This window comes from Megalops cyprinoides, chromosome 15 (assembly GCF_013368585.1).
Source record: "Megalops cyprinoides isolate fMegCyp1 chromosome 15, fMegCyp1.pri, whole genome shotgun sequence".
Lineage (NCBI taxonomy): Eukaryota > Metazoa > Chordata > Actinopteri > Elopiformes > Megalopidae > Megalops > Megalops cyprinoides.
The window spans coordinates 25,072,189-25,092,854 of NC_050597.1; the positions used below are offsets into that span (position 1 = coordinate 25,072,189).

The 20,666-nt window shown below is 44.3% G+C and overlaps 2 protein-coding genes across 2 annotated transcripts; one reads left to right on the forward strand and one right to left on the reverse strand.

Moving 5' to 3' along the window:
* The first annotated feature begins 295 nt into the window (after positions 1-295).
* Positions 296-9,892, forward strand: LOC118790041 (elongation of very long chain fatty acids protein 6-like). Its single transcript, XM_036546836.1, has 4 exons — positions 296-665; positions 2,780-2,911; positions 5,425-5,576; positions 6,314-9,892. Exons 1-4 carry the CDS (start codon positions 571-573, stop codon positions 6,739-6,741), a joined length of 807 nt encoding a protein of 268 aa, XP_036402729.1. The 5' UTR covers positions 296-570; the 3' UTR covers positions 6,742-9,892.
* A 331-nt stretch (positions 9,893-10,223) lies between these two features.
* Positions 10,224-17,367, reverse strand: aifm2 (apoptosis inducing factor mitochondria associated 2). The gene is made up of 9 exons (XM_036546834.1): positions 17,036-17,367; positions 16,188-16,395; positions 15,630-15,745; positions 15,376-15,495; positions 15,029-15,121; positions 14,090-14,198; positions 13,398-13,550; positions 12,181-12,381; positions 10,224-10,685 (listed from the first exon to the last, which is right to left on the reverse strand). The coding sequence occupies exons 2-9, from the start codon at positions 16,360-16,362 to the stop codon at positions 10,534-10,536; spliced, it is 1,119 nt and encodes a 372-aa protein (XP_036402727.1). The 5' UTR covers positions 16,363-16,395; positions 17,036-17,367; the 3' UTR covers positions 10,224-10,533.
* Between the last annotated feature and the right edge of the window lie 3,299 nt (positions 17,368-20,666).

Here is a 20,666-nt window from a genome sequence, read left to right on the forward strand (position 1 = left end):
ATCTAGAATTAATTGATAGGTAACCCTCCTCAAACTGTGCAAGGGATATGCAGCCTAATCCGTTAACAGATTTTCAGAGAAAACGCCTCTATAAGCTACCGATTTAATTGCCTCATATAGGGAAAAGCCAAAATGGAGTCAGTTTCATAGAGACAATTGTCAATTAAGTTACCCCCGGGGGGCAGGATTTGAATTTTTCCTTGCTGCGGCCACGCCTTCGCCTCATCAGGCGGAGAACATGCCTCGTGGTCTCCGCCCGGCGATTAAATTTCTGTGTGTGTCAGAGTTGGTGGATATAAGTACACAGCCACCGCGGAGCATTCGTGTTCCGTAACATGCTGAGTTGAACTAGACTGCAGGGTGGCCTCTGATCACTGGTGTTTTAATCGGTAACTAGTTAGTTAACCATCTTTCTCCATTCAAAGGGTGTAGCTACAAGCTCTGCTTTTGACGTTCCAGAAGCGTGTCGCTGAAACGGAGAGCGTGAGTGAGAGTGCATTATCAGCGCAGGGGATAAGACACGGAAGAGTATTTGAGCTCTCGGTAGCAAGCTGTTGACCGGTGATTAAAATGAATGAGACGCAATATCAGGTACCTCTCACAGAGTATGATTTTGAGCGGCAATTTGACGAAAGAGTCGCTATCGAATGGATGCAAGAAAACTGGTGAGTACATTGAATTTAAACCGGTAGGTTTTTTAAATTTAGCTTTCCAATTAGCTACCACTGCCACTCATATGGTGTGGTCGTTTTTTTGGCTACTAACCTCTGTAAAGTGACTTGTCTGAGTCCTAATTGCCGTAGCAATAGTCCATTGCTTATTTTGAATTTTATCCTGGTGTGTGTAGCTAACAAGATAACTAGGTGCTCTGATTGCTGCCTTGCTACGCTAGCTACGTAAAATGAGGGATGATCTTATTAGCTAACTAGCTAGCTGTAAATGGCTTTCAGAGTGGCTTTACTGCCCGATTTAAGTTTGCCCCTTTTCGCAAACGTCCTGTGGAATGGCAGCGTTGACTTTATTTTAATCTACCAATGGCTGGCTTGCTAGACGGTTGCATAATCGGCTAGTAAACTATCGTAGAGCAACGTTACATTTCTTGATTGTATCCTTATGCGACAAAATGAAGTTTTATCCTAGACGACAGTCGAGAAATGAATTGAACTATATCTGCGTGTTTTCTAGTAAATTATATATAACTGCAGTAGGTAGCTTTTTATTTATAATGACTTTGAATGGTGTCCATAGCTTGTTTTGTTTTTTTTTACTTACTTATTCAGCGTAATACTGCCTGCTATTCGTTCTTTTTAATTAAAAAATCGAACTTGACGCACGTGTTAAGGAGTGATTGCGCCGTCTACCAGTGCTTCATGGCACCGGATTGCTTTATGTGGCTGTACTCGGCCGAGGTGGTGCAAGGCGAACAGACAGTTCGATGAACAGTTTCGATGAACCCGAATGAGGTGAATGCCAATCCGCCCGCTGTAGTGTCAGCTAACTGAATTACGTCCTATTTAAGACATAGGCAGCCAAGGTAGCTAGATGATAAATTCGGTCAGACCACGAGACCAAGAAAGGAAACACGGGTATAACTGGGGCCACTTAGTCTAATTGTTAGTAGCCTTAGTTCTGTGGTAAATATGTACAAAAAAATTTCAGCAGAGGAGCCTGTACAAAATATGATCAGTACAGCTATCAACCGGGATAAATTCTTTACAAAATTCATCCTTCTAATGCATTTTTTCATCCCAATGCATTTTTAAATTAGTATAATCTTAAACAATCTAGTAAAATTACATTTCACATATTTGACGTCTCCTAAGGTATATCCGCAGTTATCTGTTAACTTTCACAGAAATAAAATAAGGTGAAGCGTACCGCTACAGCGTGACAGTAGGCAATCATCGCAGGTCGTAGTGTTTCCTTATAGCGTGTATTTCAAGCAAGGTGTGCTTTTAGTGCACATGCCAACTTTTAAGAATGTTCCATGACTATTAGGAAAAGAAGCGTCAGCGAAGCCTAGGAGAAAACATGTCATAAAAGCAGCAGTGAAGAAAGTACATGGATGAACTGCACTTTTAAAAGGTTGTTTAGTTTCAGTATTTCAATTTACCTGTCATGTGCAGTAGTAACGCCTAAAAGCCAGGTAAGTTAGGTGTGGTTCTTAGGAGCTGCCAAGTCGTGGAAATGGCACGTGTATGCAGAAAGTATAATTGAATGAATAACGGTGACGTTTTGTTCGCATTGGCAGACCCATAAAGATAAAAAGGCAGCCGGCGGTCTCTTTCTGAGGTGAAATTAGGAGGAAACTTAAGGTTGTTTTCGCATCCTCGCACTTCTCGTCTCCTCTGCTCTTCCTGTGTCATCGCTGCCGTCCCTAAAAGCGCCACCACGCTCGCGATGCTGTTCGCGCATTCCCCTTCAAGGACTAACGACTCCGCACAATGCCCGTTCTGTCATTGGGCCAGGCGATGGCGAAACCGTTGTCTTACAGTTTTTAGGGAGGGGGGAGTGAAGAGTATGCAAATAGATTCCAAGCAGACAGTTTAATTTGTCACTTTCATCCTCTCTGGTTGTCATCTTTGAAGTCACACGTCAGGCATCCTCACGCTAGCTGCATTGTACAATACAAATGTGTTCCATGGACACAAATGGAGCTCGTGGGAAAGGTCTAACTGCTTGAACATGGTCTATAATGCTGGCTCAGTGGTTCTGTTTGGAACTGGCACAGGGCTGTTTGACCTCTGTTGCTGATGCGGACGGTTTTCTTTCCCAACAGGAGCAAGTCGTTTGTGTTCTGCGGCCTGTACGCTGCCCTCATATTCGGGGGTCAGCACTTCATGAGAGAGAGGCAGAAGCTGGACTTGCGTCGACCGCTGGTGGTTTGGTCACTCAGTTTGGCGCTCTTCAGGTGAGTTTAACCCCATTGGCCGGTCCACAGGGGATGCAACACTGTCATTTATGCTTAGCCACATGAACATTGCATGGCTTGAGTTCATCCTGAAGATTGACCCCCAACAACCTGGGAAAGGATTTGGTTTTGTGTTGATCGCAGGAATTTCCTGAGGGGTGTGTCATGGTCAAACTTGTTCATGTCAGTGTTACCCGCCAAACCAGGTATCAACATCTCATCTGGATGGCTTGCCCAGGTTCCCTAAAACTAGCCTTCTGACACTACATGCCATTGTTTTATCTTCTAGCTGATGTTTCAGTTCGTGGTTTGTCCAAAGATGGAAGAAAAGGTGTTTTTCTTATTTCTGTTTTTTTTTAGCCTCAAAGTCATAAATGCTACAGAATTTCAGCTTTATTGATTATGGGTAATAAGGTCTTCAGTGAGTCCCTAAACCATGAATTTAACTTTCTTAAATATGTATCCATATATCCAATATCAAATTTTTCTTCATGTTCACGATGCTAATTTCTTCATTTATGTTTTCAGGTAATCAAATCTTTGTATTTGCCCAAAACCACCTTGAACACAGTACTTTCACAAAGGTTTTACAGCAAATTTATTGTGAAGATGTCTACTTAAATGCCACACCATAGTGTTCCCCAGGACCAGGTTTGGGGAAACACTGGTCTATATAGCAGTGGCTGTTTACGCTTACGTCTAGTTTGGGTGAAGCATATAGAACTGCCTCTGAAACCACTGGTCTGATGTCAAGCCGTTTCCATGCAACATACATGCAATCCCACTCCCAGGCAAATTAACAAGCTTGTCAGGGGATTTTCCTGTCAGCGACGTCATTGTAACCTTTCTGCCACATCCGTTTCCCTGGAAACAAACCATGCATACACCAAACAACGGTATTGCTGCTGCCTGATGGTCTGGTAGTAGCCAGAATTGACTTTCATGAAATGAATGTGCTTGTTCTCTGAGCTGAGCGCATTAGTGAATATAGTTATAGGGAGTGCCAGTGACTCATCCTACAGTTATATACAGTGCTTTCTGGTGCTGTGTAATACTTTCACTGGGAATTGGGTCCTCATTAGTGGAGCTATAGGCATTTTTATATGCATGCAGCAGAGCCAATTTGCTAAGTGCATGGGCGTGTGGGAGTGCTGTGCCCCTGCCCCCTGAGCACACGGGCTCTAATCCTAATCCCTGCAGGCTCTGCAGCAGGGCTGACCTGCTATCCCGAGCTGTGTGGAAAAGTGTGGCATTAAACCAGGCCTCGCTAATCCACAGATAACCCGAGAGCCAGGAAAACAAAAATTGCACAAAAAAAAAAAAGACAGTTTGTTTACATGGAGAACGGCACAGACTTTATCCAGTGTGTTGGAGTAGCTATGCCTTTCTCCAGTGTATTTGAATAACTTAATAAATCTCAGGAATTATAGGGGTGATTTGAAAGTAAAATGGTGACTTGTTATAGGGAGAACTGCTTGTGGCATTCCCCTTGGATATTCTCATAACTTATACAGAGTTTGTGGTGTGTTATGGCGGTAGGGGAGAAACCGGCTTCTGGTCCCACATGCTTTGATAGACGATAGGTGATGGGCATTGAGGACGGCTGGGTTTTGTCTGGTTGCATGGTGCAACCACCTGAGTTTTACATGGCAACCAGTTAACGTTCTACTAAGATGACGCCTTATTGTTCACAGGCAGACGACTGTTGTGTGAAATGTGAATGACATGGTGTAAACAATAGGTAAGACACTGAGTAAGAGATGGCCCTTAACAAGCCTGCACAGAATACCAGTGACACACCATCCATCTTTCTTACATCAGATCTAGTGATCTGTTACCAAGCACAGCTATTGTTTATTGGTTAAGTATACAGTACGGTACTGGTTGATTGCCAACACAATACAGTTCTACCCCTGCAGACTGCACAACTGTGGTTGAATATGTCATCACAGCAGGGTAGTAGAGTGATTGGCTGCTTTGGTGTTGCATGTGGGGGTCATTTTGAAAGTGTGTCTGGTCTAATTCCCTTGGGGATCTGCAAGGTGTTCTTCTCAGTTTAAAGCTTTGTGTGTGTAACCTGACACTGTATTCAGTTAAAGGGTCAAATTTCCCAAACAGAAGCACCTACAGTACCTGTTTTTTCGCCTCATTGTTTTTGAACTGGTGTCTCTTAGTTAAGACATTTTTTCAGTTCCTCTCAAGCTAGTATTTGTTTACACAGCCAGATGCTCATGATTGGAAGGGCGTAATTTGTGTGGGTAGCATTTCTAACTACCCTCTCTCAAAGGGTTTTAAGCAAGCACTACTAGATGGTATGACTTGTGCAAAGGTTAATGGTTTTGGATGCTTTTAACCATGAGTTGCTTTTTTTTTTTTTTTTTTTTTTATTGGTCACATTACAAACATACTCCTCATGTTACTAATGAAAATGCCAAACTTTGGCCTAATGGTCATGTGCATTTTTAGGCGCGCCTCACCGGCATTATTAAAGACCTGTTGGTTCTCTCCCTCAGCATCATTGGAGCCATGCGGACCGGGTGGTACATGCTGCATATTCTCAACACGAGCGGTTTCAAGCAGTCCGTCTGTGACCAGAGCTTCTACAGTGCCCCTGTCAGCAAGTTTTGGGCCTACGCCTTCGTCCTGAGCAAAGCCCCTGAGCTGGGTGAGTTAACCCCACACCCTAACACCTGCTGCTTGTATTACTTGCTGTTTTTATGTGTTATGAATTATTATGTAATGTCTGTATGGTAGTATACTTGGCTATACCCTTGTGTAGTGAGATTGCACAAGCTAACTTGTGGTAGGGCTCACACTCAGTGGTCTGGGAGTGTGTTAGCCTGGTCTGACACTTTTACTCATTCAGCCTGAATAGATACTGGAAGTTGCTGTAGATAAGAATGTCTGCTAAATGAATGTTATGTAACATAATGTAACTGTGCAGTGGGTGATGGAAAGACCTTCAGATGCGAAAGGTGAAGAGCACTCAAAATTTCCACTTGCGAGGCTGTCCTTGAGCAACTTAGACAGTGTTTAGCTGAATGTGGAGTGCTGCTTGCTATAGATGGTATCAGTCAGCCCCCATCACTGCCTTTGACAGCTGTCACGTAGCCTCAGCACTTCAGACTGGCCTCTTGGCCCCCCTAGCTCTAATTGAGACTATTCTCATCAGCTGCTGACTGAGGTAAAAGGGACAAATGACTGTACCTGATGAACAGAAATGGGGGAAGGGTTCGTTAACTGTGTGTCTGTGATGCCTCGATGCATGGCAGTATGTGTTTAGGTGACTATATAGACGTCCGTTCAGGTCTGTACATATTGTATGCGTGTTTTTGCAAAACTGTTTGTGTAAGGAAGGTTGTTGTTTCACATGCTGCTGTTCGTTGCCCTCCATCTTGGCAGGTGACACGATCTTCATCGTGCTGCGGAAGCAACGCCTCATCTTCCTCCACTGGTACCACCACATCACAGTGCTGCTCTACTCCTGGTACTCCTACAAGGACCAGGTGGCGGGCGGCGGCTGGTTCATGACCATGAACTTCCTGGTGCACGCGCTGATGTACAGCTACTACGCCCTGCGGGCGGCGGGCGTGCGCGTGCCCCGCCCCTGCGCCATGCTCATCACCACCTCCCAGATCGCGCAGATGGTGATGGGGTTGACGGTCAGCGGGCTGGTCTACCTGTGGATGCAGGAGGGCCGCTGCCCCTCCTACCTGGACAACATCGTGTGGGCGTCCCTCATGTACCTCAGCTACCTGCTGCTCTTCTCCTCCTTCTTCTACCAGACCTACCTCAAGGGCTCCGGCGGCAAGGCTGTGAAGTCGGAATAGTCCCCCCTATCCCTAGCCCACCCCCCAGCCTCCACCTTACGGGCACACTGGTCCCTCCTCGACCCGGCTGCTTCCTGACTGCGCACTCGAAGCAGAGAGGGGGGGGGTCCCCATGGGTGGGGGAGTCCTTGTTAGCGTGTATTGACTGTTCCATTTGGTATCCATGATATCCTGCAAGTGTAGCAAGACGGATTCAGGCTCAAGCTGGTTCCTGCCTGAGTGTCAACACCCAGAAGAGACTATCTCAGTAAACGGTACCAAAAAAAAATACTCAGTGCAAACAAATTCAAGACCAGGAAACGCAGGTAACCAGCAGCATGCTGAAATATGTCAAAGTCAGTGATGAAGGATTACATTGGGGTTCCGAGTAAATGCGAGTTGGATTTTGTCTTCGACTTATGATGTATACCCACCGTCAACCTCATTTTGACAGCTGAAAATCCTTTTCTTTAACTCCTTGTGGCCATAAGTACTGAGGTTTATGGCAGTTTACAGAAGTGTGGGAATGATCCTGGCTCATGTTTATGAATGGAGGGATCCTTGAAGCCGGTTTTTACACACCCTAAGCTGCCAATTTAAGTACAAAGGGCATTGAGACCAAGCCTTAGAACCATCCAGAAAGTATCACTTTTGGTATCAGTGTCACAGATCTAGAGTTTCGTTGGGTGGCTGTACAAGAGGCACCGGGATAAATGAAGGATCTGCTTTGGTTCTGATGCGTTACTTAAGCTTCATGGACGATTAGCAAGGAGTCAGATTACTCTACCATTACAATCTTGCAAATGACCTGCTGCTTATTCACTTAATGTCCCATAAATCTATACAGATGTCTTCAAATTACACTCCCTTCCTCTGCCTTTTGCAATTTTACTGACAAAGTGCATCAAAATATTCACTCAGAGGAAACCAATTCAGAAATCAGGCAAGAAAAACTTCCCAAGGTTTTTCTTATAGTTTATGGTGGTTTTTTTGTAGTTTTTCTTTAGTTGTATGAACTAAAAGGTTGGGGTTGTTTTGCTAAATTCAACTCTCTCTGCTGTAAGCTGTCCCTTTCGTTTCATTTTCGGATGTATCAGTATTAAGGCTCTTTCGCCAGGCTGCTTCGCCCGTCATTGTGAAAGCTTTACTCTTTGCGTGGCGCGTCACGATACGTTCCAGCTCCGTTAGTCATGACCTGCATGCCATGAAGGGAGACGTGCATACACAGCCCGCTCCACCGAGTTTCTGTGCAAACCACCCTGGCTGGATTCCTCTGGCATCATTTTTAAATGCCTCCCAGTGCTGAACCAGAAGAGCAAGAATTAGCGGGTGCTCTGTCTCTCTCAGCTCTTCTGACTATGCTGACTCTGTGAATCTTCTATGGGTGAAATGGAGGCTCTCGTTGCAAATGGCGCCTCTTTTTGGCTCCTTTGATGGAGTGAATTCGGTTGCGTCTGACGTGGCCTCACTCAACAGCCGTGGCATATGTTATCTCTAAACTGAGATAATGTATGCGCAAAGGCCAGGTAGTCAAAAGCAGTGGGCTGTTTACCCACTGGGATTGCACTAGGTGTTTCTACCCATGTAAATGACTAGTGGGTGGCTGCGATTAAGGGTGTGTCAGGCATACTTCTCGGCTCAATTTGCGGTTGTCACTGTACGTAAGGCTGGCCGAATCAGACAGGGCCGGTACACAGTCGGTAACCAAGGCTACGTGCGAGAGAACGCTCTCCCATTCTGTTGCTTTATTTTGCATACCTTCCCCATTCTCTGCCTGTTGTACACGCCACACACGCTGCGTAGTGGCACAGAGTGAGGTCATCGGTAGGGGGAAAGGCAATGTCGTCTTGATTGGCGTGTCGGGCATACAAAGATACACGAGTATTTATTTTTGATAGCATGACTGCTCTATAAATGGTGCAAGAGAAATCAGATTACCCACTTTCCCTCTGCCACTGCTTGACCTTACTGGATGGAATTTGTTTTCATAACCAAAATGCCAAGCTGTTATATTTCTGTTTGAAAGCAATGGAAAAATAGTCATATATTTCTGTCATACATCATGGGTTGGTGTTGATGTGTCCGTCCGAATCACGTTTGGTAGTGCTAATGTGAAATTGTTTCCTCATGGTGGTGGGCATTGTCCAAAAAGCTTTGTTTATGAAGCTTCTTACATGTTTGTGTAAAAAAAAAAAAAAAAAAATGTTTATCACAATTTAAAGAGATCAGGAATTATGGCTAAGGATTATGAACACTGCTTTCACTGGAGGACTATCCCTCTATAGTCAATTTGTCATGCAATTTATGCTACTACAAAAAGAAGGGTTGTGTATTAATGTCATTTTTTAAAATCTGTTTAAGGGAAGAAATATTAAGGGAAGTAAGACGTTGAATGTTCGTTGAAATGGTTGAAATGAATATCTACAATTTTTTTGTGTTAAAGTCCACCCTCCTCGTGGAAAATAGGCTAGCTTCCCTCAGTTGCTGCTGGTTCCAAATTGCAGCTACCCCTGTGAAAGTTTTGTGAGTCTTTAGTAAAGATGTTCATATTTGCTACCTTTTAGTTTTAAGTTGGTCACTGTATTTATTTAATTTAATTTAAGATAACCAAGCTGATCAGGTGAAAACCACCGTGCATTTACAAACAGGTGGGTTGCGGCATTAAAGCCACGCAGGCACAACCAAATCAAGATTTGCCAGTATTTGGTATCTGGAAGCACGTCTGCACTGCTCATGACGCTTGGCACCTCATACGGCGCCCTATTGAATGGGAGGGCAACCTTCCAACACGCACTGCGAACTTCACACACCACGAGTTAACGGTTTGCTTTGTACGGTAAAGAGGTTGTTAAAAGCGCACCTCTTTTTTTTTTTTTTCCTTCACAGGGATGATTTGATGTAGCCGCGGTGTTGACCCACCGCCCGCATGATTAGGGTTTGCACTTACACGTTCAGGGACAGAGGTTAAAACACGGAGACGTTTACGTGCCATATGATGCTGAGCATTTCCATCTGCGTTCGGTGAATGCTGCTGAGAGCACGGTCCCGTTTTCCCCTCATTTGCTTACCCGTCTGTTAAATAGAGGCACGCAACTCCGTTTGGTAGCTGCTTGCCTTCAAAAACGATCTGTTTTGAATGTAATGGCCTAATAAGGGCTTTTAAGTGTAAATGTCATCGGAATGTGTTATGAAAAATAAAACTTTTTACTGTTTAATCTTGTGTGTCTTTGCTACGTATTGCGGTTACGCGTACTAAATGTTCACTCTGTACTGGCCGATTGGAATAAAGATGAGGTGTTATAAGGTTAAAGGGTAGGATGTTTACACACTTGGTCAATTTAAAACGGTCAGTGGGCAGAGAATGGTGAACAAGTATTCAAAGGGGCAGCCCTACGTACAGAGTTGGCACATGCTTATGGCACAAATGATTATAAGTGGTGTATATTTTTGAACACATTTTTGAAGAAAGTTCATCACTTAGAAGGAACACAGTATTACCCTGTTTTATTTTATTTAAATTGAAAGACTTTAAATACAAAAGAATCCAGGCAATATCCTGGGAATATTCAATGCAGTGTAAATGTACACCATTACAAATATGCATGATACATTAAGCACCAATAAATTGCAATCTATAATATTGGCATATTAAGAAAAGGCACGACAGCTTTTCTGTCACCAGAACAGGCCCCAACAACAGAAAGTGCAACCAAGTCTTCATTCACTTCAAGAGGGTCAGGCAGGACAGCTTGTGTGGTCGTTGGACGGTTAGGCAGAGTGGTTCAGGGCCAGTGTGCGGTCGCCGTGGCATGGTCAGGGGGCCGTCTGGCCCATCTCCCTCCAGCTCTTCCAGAGCAGCAGGCTCTTGCTCTTGCCCTGCGTAACCAGGCAGCGGGGCAGCCTCAGGCCGTTGAACTGGCCCACCCCGTCGTTGCGCCCCATTGCCAGCAGCATGGTCACGCTCCCTGAGGGGGCAGAGTTTTGGACAAACGAATGTTGGTCAAGACCCAGAAAACACCAGGGCTACGTCCAGCTCACTGAAACTGCTTACTGGGATCAACATTTCACTTATAAATGTGGCTGGTTCTTCTGGTGGACAGGTCAAATAATTCAAACTTGCATCACTTGTGCAACATAAACAGTGTTTCTCAATCCTACTCCTGGAGCCCCCCCGTCCTGCATATCTTCTATCTAGCTTTGCTCCAAACACACCCGATTGAAATGACTAACATTCTCTTGATTAAATCAGGTGTGCTCAGCTAATCAAAAGTGCCACTGATGAGTTCAGTCAGGTAGGTAGAGCAGGGAAAGATGGAAACTGTGCAGAGCGGGGGGGTGGGGGGGGCAGGAGCAGGACTGAGAATCAGTGACTTAGAACATGCCTATGAACTTGGAATGTACATAAGCTTTACAAATATTCTAAACTTGAAGCAGAAATACATTTTCTCTGAAGGCTGCTGAAGCATACGCATGTGACACTTAGTCATGATCAGTATACCCTGTTGCCTTCCTCTCTCTAATGCATGCACCACCCCTCACAGATCATGAGACAGCCTGGCCAAGCTATGACTGCTCTGAAATTAGCAACCTAGAATGCACACACAAATTTTATACCTTGCAGTGAAATGTTTCCCCACAGGAAAATAAAAAGCTGCCAATAATGAGATGAAGCTGGTGCGTAGAAGTTGACCTGTGGATCCTGAATTCACAAAAGGACTGTTCTATGTTGTTCAGATACTTCAAGGGATAACAGGTGGAGTATGCAGTAAGAATGAACACATTCTCCCTAGAGGCCTGGGTTTGTAACTCAAGGGTTTAAGGCTTGATTCCCCAGAAGGGTAAGGGGGGGGGGGACACTGCTACTGTAACCTTGATCAAGGGACTTGGAAGGTACTGAACTGCCTCAGCTGTACAAATGGATAATACTTACACATAGACTATGCAAGATAGCTTGGATAAAGGACATCAGCAAAGCGAAAAAAAGTAGTCTCAGTTTAACAATGGACCGATACGCTGTAGCATGTAATCACTACTCTGTTCACTGGCATGTTTTAATAGAGGAAGGTATGTACCGTAGAACAAAGCAGGCGTGGACTCTATTGCAAAACATACAGTGTTTGACCTCACAGGCACATTCTAGAAAACTCCCTTTCTGGAATTCTGTGAATGTGATGTTGACTTGCACAATACGTCTACAATGCAACAGGGAGGTAGGTATGTGCATTCTTCCTCAATGACACTCATGTATTGGCAAGGTATGTGCGGATGGGAGTGTTTCTCACAGAAAGCTGATTGGAGGAGCTGGGTGAGGGCGGGGGTGGGTCATTGCTAGGTGATGCAACAGGAAAAACGACATCCACTGTAAATCATGTTCAAAACACAAATTACAGACTAAAGCTTAGAAACAGAGGGAGGTTTCAGGAGTCCACAAGCACGGCTGAGTCTGGACTCGGGGGTCACCTGTCTTGTAGGATGTCAGCGGCTTGCCCGTGAGGCTGTTGATTATGTTGGTGACGGCCACGGTGGCGTGCAGCCCCGCGTGGTACGCCATCTTGGGCTCGTTGACGTCAGCGCAGTCCCCCACGGCGTAAATGTTCTCAAAGCCTTGCACCTGCAGGTGCTCATTCACCCTCAGGGAGCCGTTCTCCGCCAGGCAACCTCCTGAAACACACACACACACACACACACACACACACAGGGTGAGGAGGGTGGGCCAGGTTAAGCACCCACCGCCAGCTGGGCCTCATTACCACCTGCCCCTCCCTTGGAGAGTCACTGCGCTTTCGCCCTCAATGAGCTCAGACCAGGAAAGTCAACAGAAAATCCCCTTCGCCATTCAACTCTTCTATCGTCGCCTAATCTCAAATCGTCAAAACACACATACAAAGAAACACACCTATCTTAGCATCTACATTTCTCAGGACTAGTTTGCGCTGAACATATAATCAGATATAACTGTCCTGAGAATGAAAGGTTTCATCATTAACATGCAAACAGCTATAGATAAAGTCTGCCAGCACATCTTACAGGTATGAGATTGTGCCAAATCAGCAAAGGACAGCTGTCAGTTTTGACATGTAGGGAATCTGAATAATGTCATGAATGAGGATCTAAGCTTACTACTTTATATTTACAAAATATCTCCTTCACAAAGTTAAGAAGTGCAACGAACAACCTGATTACCTAGAAAAACACTGGAATGTCTCCCCCTGGTGGATAAATGGGGACATTATATTCATTATCTAAGGTTGCAGCAAGAAAAACTACCAGCAAAGCAAGAGACGAGAGTCTAACAGCATGCCAGAGACTTAATTAAGACATAATAAAAGGTCCCATTGAGAAAGTGTTCCCTCTGTTCAAAAGAGGGTGAAATAAATTAGAGATCAGGAATTATGGCTAATTATGGCTGCCAAATTCTTGTTACAGAATTACATCACAAACAATACATGCCACAGTACTTAATTGAAAAAAAATCACAAAATTTGAATGGCATGAGTTCTAGCTTTTTCGTTCATAACTCTCTCACTATACACATATTGATACCGTACATTCCCCACGTATGCAAGACTACACAATGTGAAAGCCCAACCTCTAGTAAGTCTACTTAGAAACACCTGTGGTGCCTCCTGAAATACCTGTCTGCTTCCCATCACATACAAACAGGCTCTTTCTCTTACCCAGACCAGAGCTGTAGGCACCAGAGTTGATCTTGTTCCCCGTGCAGCAGATGACAAGGTCGGTTATGACCTCTGTGCCCTTATCTGTCACGATCCTCATGTCCTTCCGGGTCACATTGCACTCCAGCTTAGAGAGGTTAGACACCTTCTGCCCTGCAGGCGGAGGCGGGGAAGAGACAAGGGGCGTGACTGGAGAAGGTAGAACTGACTGGGACACATCAGGCTGCCAGCTATTTCAGGTAACACAGGGGAAATCGGCCACAAAACAAATCCCAGCCCCTACGGCAGGCCGGGTTTCCAAGGCGGCCAGAACAATTGATCACCCAGTGACCGCTGTAAACACTCCTGCTTGTATTGTGTATAGTCAATAGTGTTTCACTTTGCTCGTATCCACTGTGTCCTGCATGTTCAAGTAGCAGCACTGAAATTCTCAGCCTCTTTAGATGAAATAGCTCATCCCGTTCTAGTTTAATTCAGCTCTTTGTGCCTGCTTCAGTGGTCAGAACTGCAAAGATGGAGCGGTAAAACCACATTATTAGTGGCCCTCTGTGTAATCTCAGGAGACTATTGTCCCATTTGGTGCCATCCCTGCATGTATGCCCAGAGGACACAGGGCAATTAGCGCCCCCAGCCCACGACCACCCCTCCCCCTAATCTCCCTGATCACCTGACTGAAGCCGGTGATTAATTACCTAGCAACAGCTCCACCCCCTTCTCCAGCAACACCTCCTTGGCTTGCTGCCTGACGCTGGGCAGCAGCTCCACATCTGCCAGGGCGATGTGGGAGTGGACCAGAACCACCTGGGCACAGGTAAAAAAAGTGGGTTAACAACCAGGCGATGATGAATCAGGCTCTGAACCCAGGTAGACCTCTGAGAAAACTGCTTCACGATAGACCAACCGAATCAAACCGTTCACAACTGCTGCCTCTCTGGTTGAGTAAATCAGTTTGTTGTGAAGTAGTTCCCTCAGATTGATTCATGTCAGTCTCTCAAAAACGACCCGCCATGCAACAACCCCCAACAAGACATAAATCATTTGCACTGTACCAAAGTCTCTTATGCAAACCAAACAATTATTGCTGACCTCAGCTGTGGTCATTGAACACAGGCAGAAATTGTGGCAAGCTTTGTACATATTCCAAAAGCTTTCACACCTCAGTCACTGTCTGCGGCATCACTGGGGGGGAATTTGGGAAAATGTGGTGTTTCAGACAGTAAAGCGCTTGCTGTAAGCACACACTGAGCCCTATGCCCCGCATTCAATCATGACTGCAGCATCAGCCGGTGATAACCTTGAGCCTAGAGCATCAGAAAAAACTGGTTTTGTTGGGAGGGGTGGGGAGGTTGCCCATCCCACTGAACACAAGCAACCTCTGTTAGTCAGTCGGACACCCACGCTCTGCCTTTATAGAGCTGAGCATGAAGTGTCTTCCTCTGACTCATGTCGGTGCAAGGTTGGCATGGGGACTGCAGTGTGAAAGAGACTTCTCTGTGATACAACTGGGGGAAAAAGCTTTGGGAATTCCACGTTTTCTTGTAAATGTTGAATTAGGGTGCATGTCCATAGCATGTGAGGACCATAGCTCTCTCCAAGTTGTGTCCACCTGGGTGTGTAGGTGTAGCGGTCACCTTTTTCTCAGGATAATCTGTCTTGATTTCAGCTGCCATCTCCACCCCCGTGGATCCACCTCCAACCACGAGCACTGAACCAGCTGCCTGGATCTGACCAAGAAGCACAGCAAAACAACATAAACCCAGAGAGATCTTCACCCACAGCCCCCTGTACTGAAATCATGGAAAATCTATCCACAGATCACCCTGTCATGACTACAGCGGTAGTCATTGTCACAATGAAAGGATTTGTATAGCAGATCTCATTTTTTCACTCACTGCACTTCAACTGTTGAGGCTAATGAAGATGAGCACCCAAAATAAAGAGCACCTGTTGCAGAGGCTGCCACGTAAGTGAGACTCACCTCCTTCACGATCTCCTCATACTTCTCTATGGCCTCCTGGTAGTCGGCCACATCGTTGAACTTCCCGGGGAAGGGTCCGCCTGTGCCAGTGCAAAGGATGAGGTGGGAGTAGTGCACTTCCTGAGAGCGGGGGAGAAGAGGTGACCCGTCAAAGTGCGCATCTGTGTCACTGTGCCTTCACGTGTCCGTAGAGGAGCACACCTGCCCACGTGTGTAAGTGTGGATGCTTGCCAAGCTCCAGCTGTGCGTTTTACCTCTCCTCCTTCCAGCACCACCAGCTGTGCTGCCGGGTCTACCCGCACCACCCGGCCCTGCTTGAAGCTCGCCCCAAACGTCTCCTGGTATGGAATGAATGTCTGCTGGGCGAAGCCTGACAAAAAAATCCCCACACAATGTCTGTAAAGACACAGCCAGAAACTATAGGGCAGCAGTGCAGTATAGCAGAAAAGAGCGCGGCTCATAACTGAAAGGTCGCTGGTCTGAATCCACACTGAGGCACTGCTTCTGTTCCCTCAGGCAAGGTACTTAACCCACAATTGCCTCAGTGAATATCCAGCTGTTTAGATGGATAAAGCTGTAACCTGTGTAAATCGCTTTGGATAAGAGCGTCTGCTAAATGACAATAACGTATAGGGCGAAGCACATCTCGGCAGAATAAAATAACAGTGTGTTCTACATGTGAATTTAACTATACATTTGGATTACCATTACCCCTCGCTCTCTCTCCCTGAATCATGTGTTTTCAGATGTTCTAAATGGAGACGGAAAATATTATGGTATGGAGACAGGAAATGGTGAAGATGAATACTCACCGCTCTGGACGGAAGCCCGCAGCGCAGCAACGTTGTGGTGAAAAGCATTGCAAAGGGCGATGAGGGTGAAGGGGATGCCCTTAGATTTGAGTTGCTGTCCGGCTGCAATGCCTCCAAAACCGCCGCCAACGATGACGACGTGGACATGGCTTTCGACAGACAGCTGGCCTCCCATCTCGTCCTCCAGACACACAGCAGAAATCTATAGCTGCACGTAACCGAAATTGGAAATGTAGCATGCAGCGTTTCAGTAAAATGCACAGGCTTCAGGAAACTCTCCGCCTCTATACCAAGATCCCCTGAATTTTTTGGCAATTTTGTGACGTCTTGTATTATAATACACTGAAAATTTAAAACCGTTACAAGTTATTCCTGTACGTTTTGAGCTTATGCAACAAGCTGTGAAACTCACATTTACATTACTTTATGACTAGCCTACTTATCGTGACACTTTGGATGTATTTTTTATTAATTTTTTAACATCACTCTCTTCCGATGAATTGCTTATCATGACAGAGTATGATGTATATGTTTACAGTGCTATGTTGAATGAATTCTTTCTTACCCCGGTCGAGTTAACTTTCAAGAAAATGTTATTCAACAAACTGGCACGATGACTAAGCACTTCAACTCATCGATGTATACAAACGACAGTACATTTGAAACTCCAAATACAATTATTTTGAAGAAACTTAGCATTAATTACACAAAACATCTGCTAAATCGCATACTGAGTAATATGCCAACGCGTTTAACTTTAACTAAGCTAGCCAATTCCCGTTCGCGTGTTACGTGCGAGCCTTCGATTTAACAAATGCTTCGAGATTTGTTTAACGGGCTATACTTACCGAATCGCCAAACTAAAAAATAAAAATTAAATGTTATTCGGATCCACGTTGCTCTTTCTGTAAGCTTTGATAAATTGACTATTTCTCGTTCAACTGTTGTGTAAGGACTACATTACACAACGTTTATCCATATTGCTTTTCCCCGTAGCCATTTTATAAGACTGGAAATGGACACGTTTCAAAATCACACATAGCCTCAAAAGCTGTCTTAACCATCGGTTGTTTAATAATGGTGTTTTACGTAAACCCTGTTTCCTAGATTGTCTCTGCCCTTCTTTCGAAAGAATGCAATAGTTGATCACATCGTGAGTTTGAAATATCCACCAGTAAGATTCACGGTGGACCATCAATGCCCTCTTGTGGGCTTTAACGGAATTGATGTATGAATACCGGTGAGAGGGGGAGTTTTCCAGAAATTGAACGTAACTGAACATAATTTCCCGATTTGATGAACTTTAGTATTAGATCAGAAAACAAAACTATACCAGTAATAGAGAAACAGGTATTGAATCCATGGTATTATGAGATGGGTGTCTGATTCTCATCAAGTCAAATTGCAATGCAAAAGTGACCACCACGGAGACAAACAGACGATGTAGCTAATGTTAGACACCTGGGCGAGGTAGTAGGCGACTTCAGCCGAAATGTGGAACTTTGGTCTTATGCAAAGTAAGATCATATAATCGGATTGAAAATAGAATTTCACATTTCTAACAGGTTTGAAATGCCGTGTCTTGCTCGGAGTTGGCACACCCAGCCATGACTCTGTCGATGTCGATGATGCTGTGAAGAAGAAATGGAAAAATTAGGCCACAAAGCTACCTTTCATCTAAAGTCCCAGAATCACCTCAAAGCATGGGATATCCTAATAGGGATTTAAGACTGCCTTTTTAAAAAAACAAAAGTAAAGTCATGTCTTCCAACACATACTGTAGTATCCCAGTGGTGCACCCTGACTTTTAGAAGCCTCTGTAAAGCAGTCTGTAAAACTGTTCCAAGAGAAGATTATCTTAATTTTGTTTGATGTGTCAACGTCACTATGGTTACTTTCCCCTGAATGCAGCATCCAAGCAGAAACCAGAGTTAGTTTTATGATACATTGCCAGTGGCCCTGCTGCAGGTGTCAAATACAGTAGGGGTTGTAAGAATAAGACTGTGGCTAACTCAGTACAGTTCATTCTGCTACCCGGTCAGCACCCTCATGTCTATGGTGATAAGGGACAACACGCCACTGACTGCATCCATGTTAAGCTCAATAATGCTATTAATATCAATAAAAATCTTAAACACATTTTGAGGTGCTTTGACTTTGTGCTGAAAGGTCCTTCTCAGTTCAAGTAAAAGCTGTCATCTTGCTGCCAAAGTGAGCCCTTACTTTCCAGGTGGGATCTGTAAAAGCCGGTGCAGCTGTTGAACTGGAGTAACATCACAGTAAAATCACACCAGAAATGAGGTGTGCACTCTGTTCCACCTGGCAGTTTGAGAAGAATTAAAATGATTTTCACTATTATAGCTGAGAGCATGAAAGTTAATGTCATCACCCTTTAAATCAATTCTATTTAATTCAACATTCCACTGACACACACCCGGGTTTCCTGCCTCAGCTGCCATCTTATGACATGTCTCTTGGCCTGATAAATCCAGAAATGTAGGTTTGGCTTGTCCTGATTTGATCTGACTGTAGAGAACAGCAGGGTGATTGAGTGTCATGTGTTGCTCTATTGCATTGCCTTACCACTATATCCTACAGTAACCTGAAGAGTCTGGCAGAGTGACACTCCGGCACTGCGGTTGGTTGCCATCTGTGAGTGACAGTGACCTGTTATGTGGTATTTGATATGTTAGTCCTGTCTATCTACATGCTGAGTCATCACATAACATCCCAGATGTGCAGTTCTGAGTGTCTTGTCCATATACAAGTCAATTCTGAGATTACTTATCTGCACAGTTGTGCAACATTCATTCCTCTAAGGACATTCAGACTTAAGGCGCTCAAGTAGAGATCTCAGAGTCCAGCTGAGATTTATGTAAAAAAAAATTAAATTAAGATATTCTTCTAGTGCACTGATGCTAAAGAATGTGCATCAATTTACAGCTGGCTCATGCAGGGAAATGATCATTGGAAAACATTTCCTCTTTCTTTGCCTTGCTCAGATTATCACTTTTATTGCAGAAAAGTAGGTATAATCAACAGCTGCTACATATGAGTACTGGGGCCATAAACTGAACAATCTGACCACTCCGCCCCTCATTCTCACTACAGACCAATGAGCTTGCAGAGTGACTAACCAGAGTTATGATAAGCGATCAACATTTGAAGTGGAGGTTTACTTGCCTGTACTAAGTACAAGGATATTGTAAAACAGCATTACTTGTCAGACTGCATAATGACAGGTATGGAAACAAAAGGGCAAGAAACGGGAATCCAATTTTTTAGTCGTCTTTATTCTTATTAATAGGGAGTAATATCTTGACAAAATCAGGCACATGTTGCCACCAGCTGCTCTAGTTTTTTTGCCAGTGAAAGTTCTGGTATGAAGCTACCATTCTCAAGAACAGCATGATCTCTTTCAGAGAATCACAGTGCATTGTGGGTGTATTGTGTGGAGACATTTAATAGTGAAATATCATGGTTTTCACGGTTTTGGGTCCAAAATAACATGCTGTAGGTATACTGTTTTTTTTTTAAGCAGGTACTTCGGATATATTTTCAACCTTATCCTGCATTATGAAGAACATTCTGCCACGTTCTTATGCTTATGGCAGAAATGACGCACAAAATTGCACAACTTTACATGTTGTCATTTCTGAGATTCTGTCATCCAGACTGACTCACAAAGAGTACAAAGTGCATGTAATAAAGGCGCAGGAAAGACAGGACTTGCAGGGCACAATTGTCCATGAAAAAATAAAAATAATCAAAAATAAATAAGTGCACAGCCAAACTTGTGAAAATTGATTAGGTGACATAAATGATCAGATAATGTTTTACTGCAGGGTATAAACATGACCCTCTTGCGTGTGGATCCATCACTGTGTCTAATGACATTAAAGAAGGAAATTCATTCATTCAAAACTTGGCATCATGATGCTGTGCTCTGCAGTGTGCTTTGGTCAAACAAGTGCAACAAGCTGAGGTTTTTCCTCACACCGGGATGTTCATCCATTTCCTGAGTCTCCAATTCAGTGTGGTGGAACTGCATGTTGACTCATTCCATGTATTAACAGTTATGTTAGCAATATGCTAATTATGCTGTTCCAACCTAATATGATCCTAGAATATATTAAGATGTCAATTCATTCTTCATAAGTGACATAGTCGCTCTTATCAGCCTTGCTGCATAATTTCTCTCTTGTATGACTCTGCAAACATTGTTCTAAAATGACTGACTGTCTGATGCTCACGCTCTGCAGGAGTGTTACACTGAAACTTGATAGGATCACAATTTGGATTCACTATTCCTGTCATCTGACACATTTACTGAGGTTTCAGTGGGCTGTCATTTTCACGGTCCTAACTGACGATGTCGATTTCTTGAAGTGCAGCTGGGCCCACAGGCATTCTCTGCAGTGCTTACTGCACTCACTTTACTCTGATCTCTTTGTAATTTCCACTGTTGTGAGGTTGTAC

Bases quoted from the DNA above. Each gene is read 5' to 3' on its own strand.
- LOC118790041 (XM_036546836.1), top strand. From the start codon at position 571: ATGAATGAGACGCAATATCAGGTACCTCTCACAGAGTATGATTTTGAG. The intron at 666-2,779 runs GTGAGTACATTG...CTTTCCCAACAG, and splicing joins GAATGGATGCAAGAAAACTG to GAGCAAGTCGTTTGTGTTCT. The intron at 5,577-6,313 runs GTGAGTTAACCC...CCATCTTGGCAG, and splicing joins GAGCAAAGCCCCTGAGCTGG to GTGACACGATCTTCATCGTG.
- aifm2 (XM_036546834.1), bottom strand. From the start codon at position 16,362: ATGGGAGGCCAGCTGTCTGTCGAAAGCCATGTCCACGTCGTCATCGTT. The intron at 15,122-15,375 runs GTGAGTCTCACT...CTTCTTGGTCAG, and splicing joins ATGAGGAGATCGTGAAGGAG to ATCCAGGCAGCTGGTTCAGT. The intron at 12,382-13,397 runs GTAAGAGAAAGA...TGTGTGTTTCAG, and splicing joins TGCCTACAGCTCTGGTCTGG to GAGGTTGCCTGGCGGAGAAC.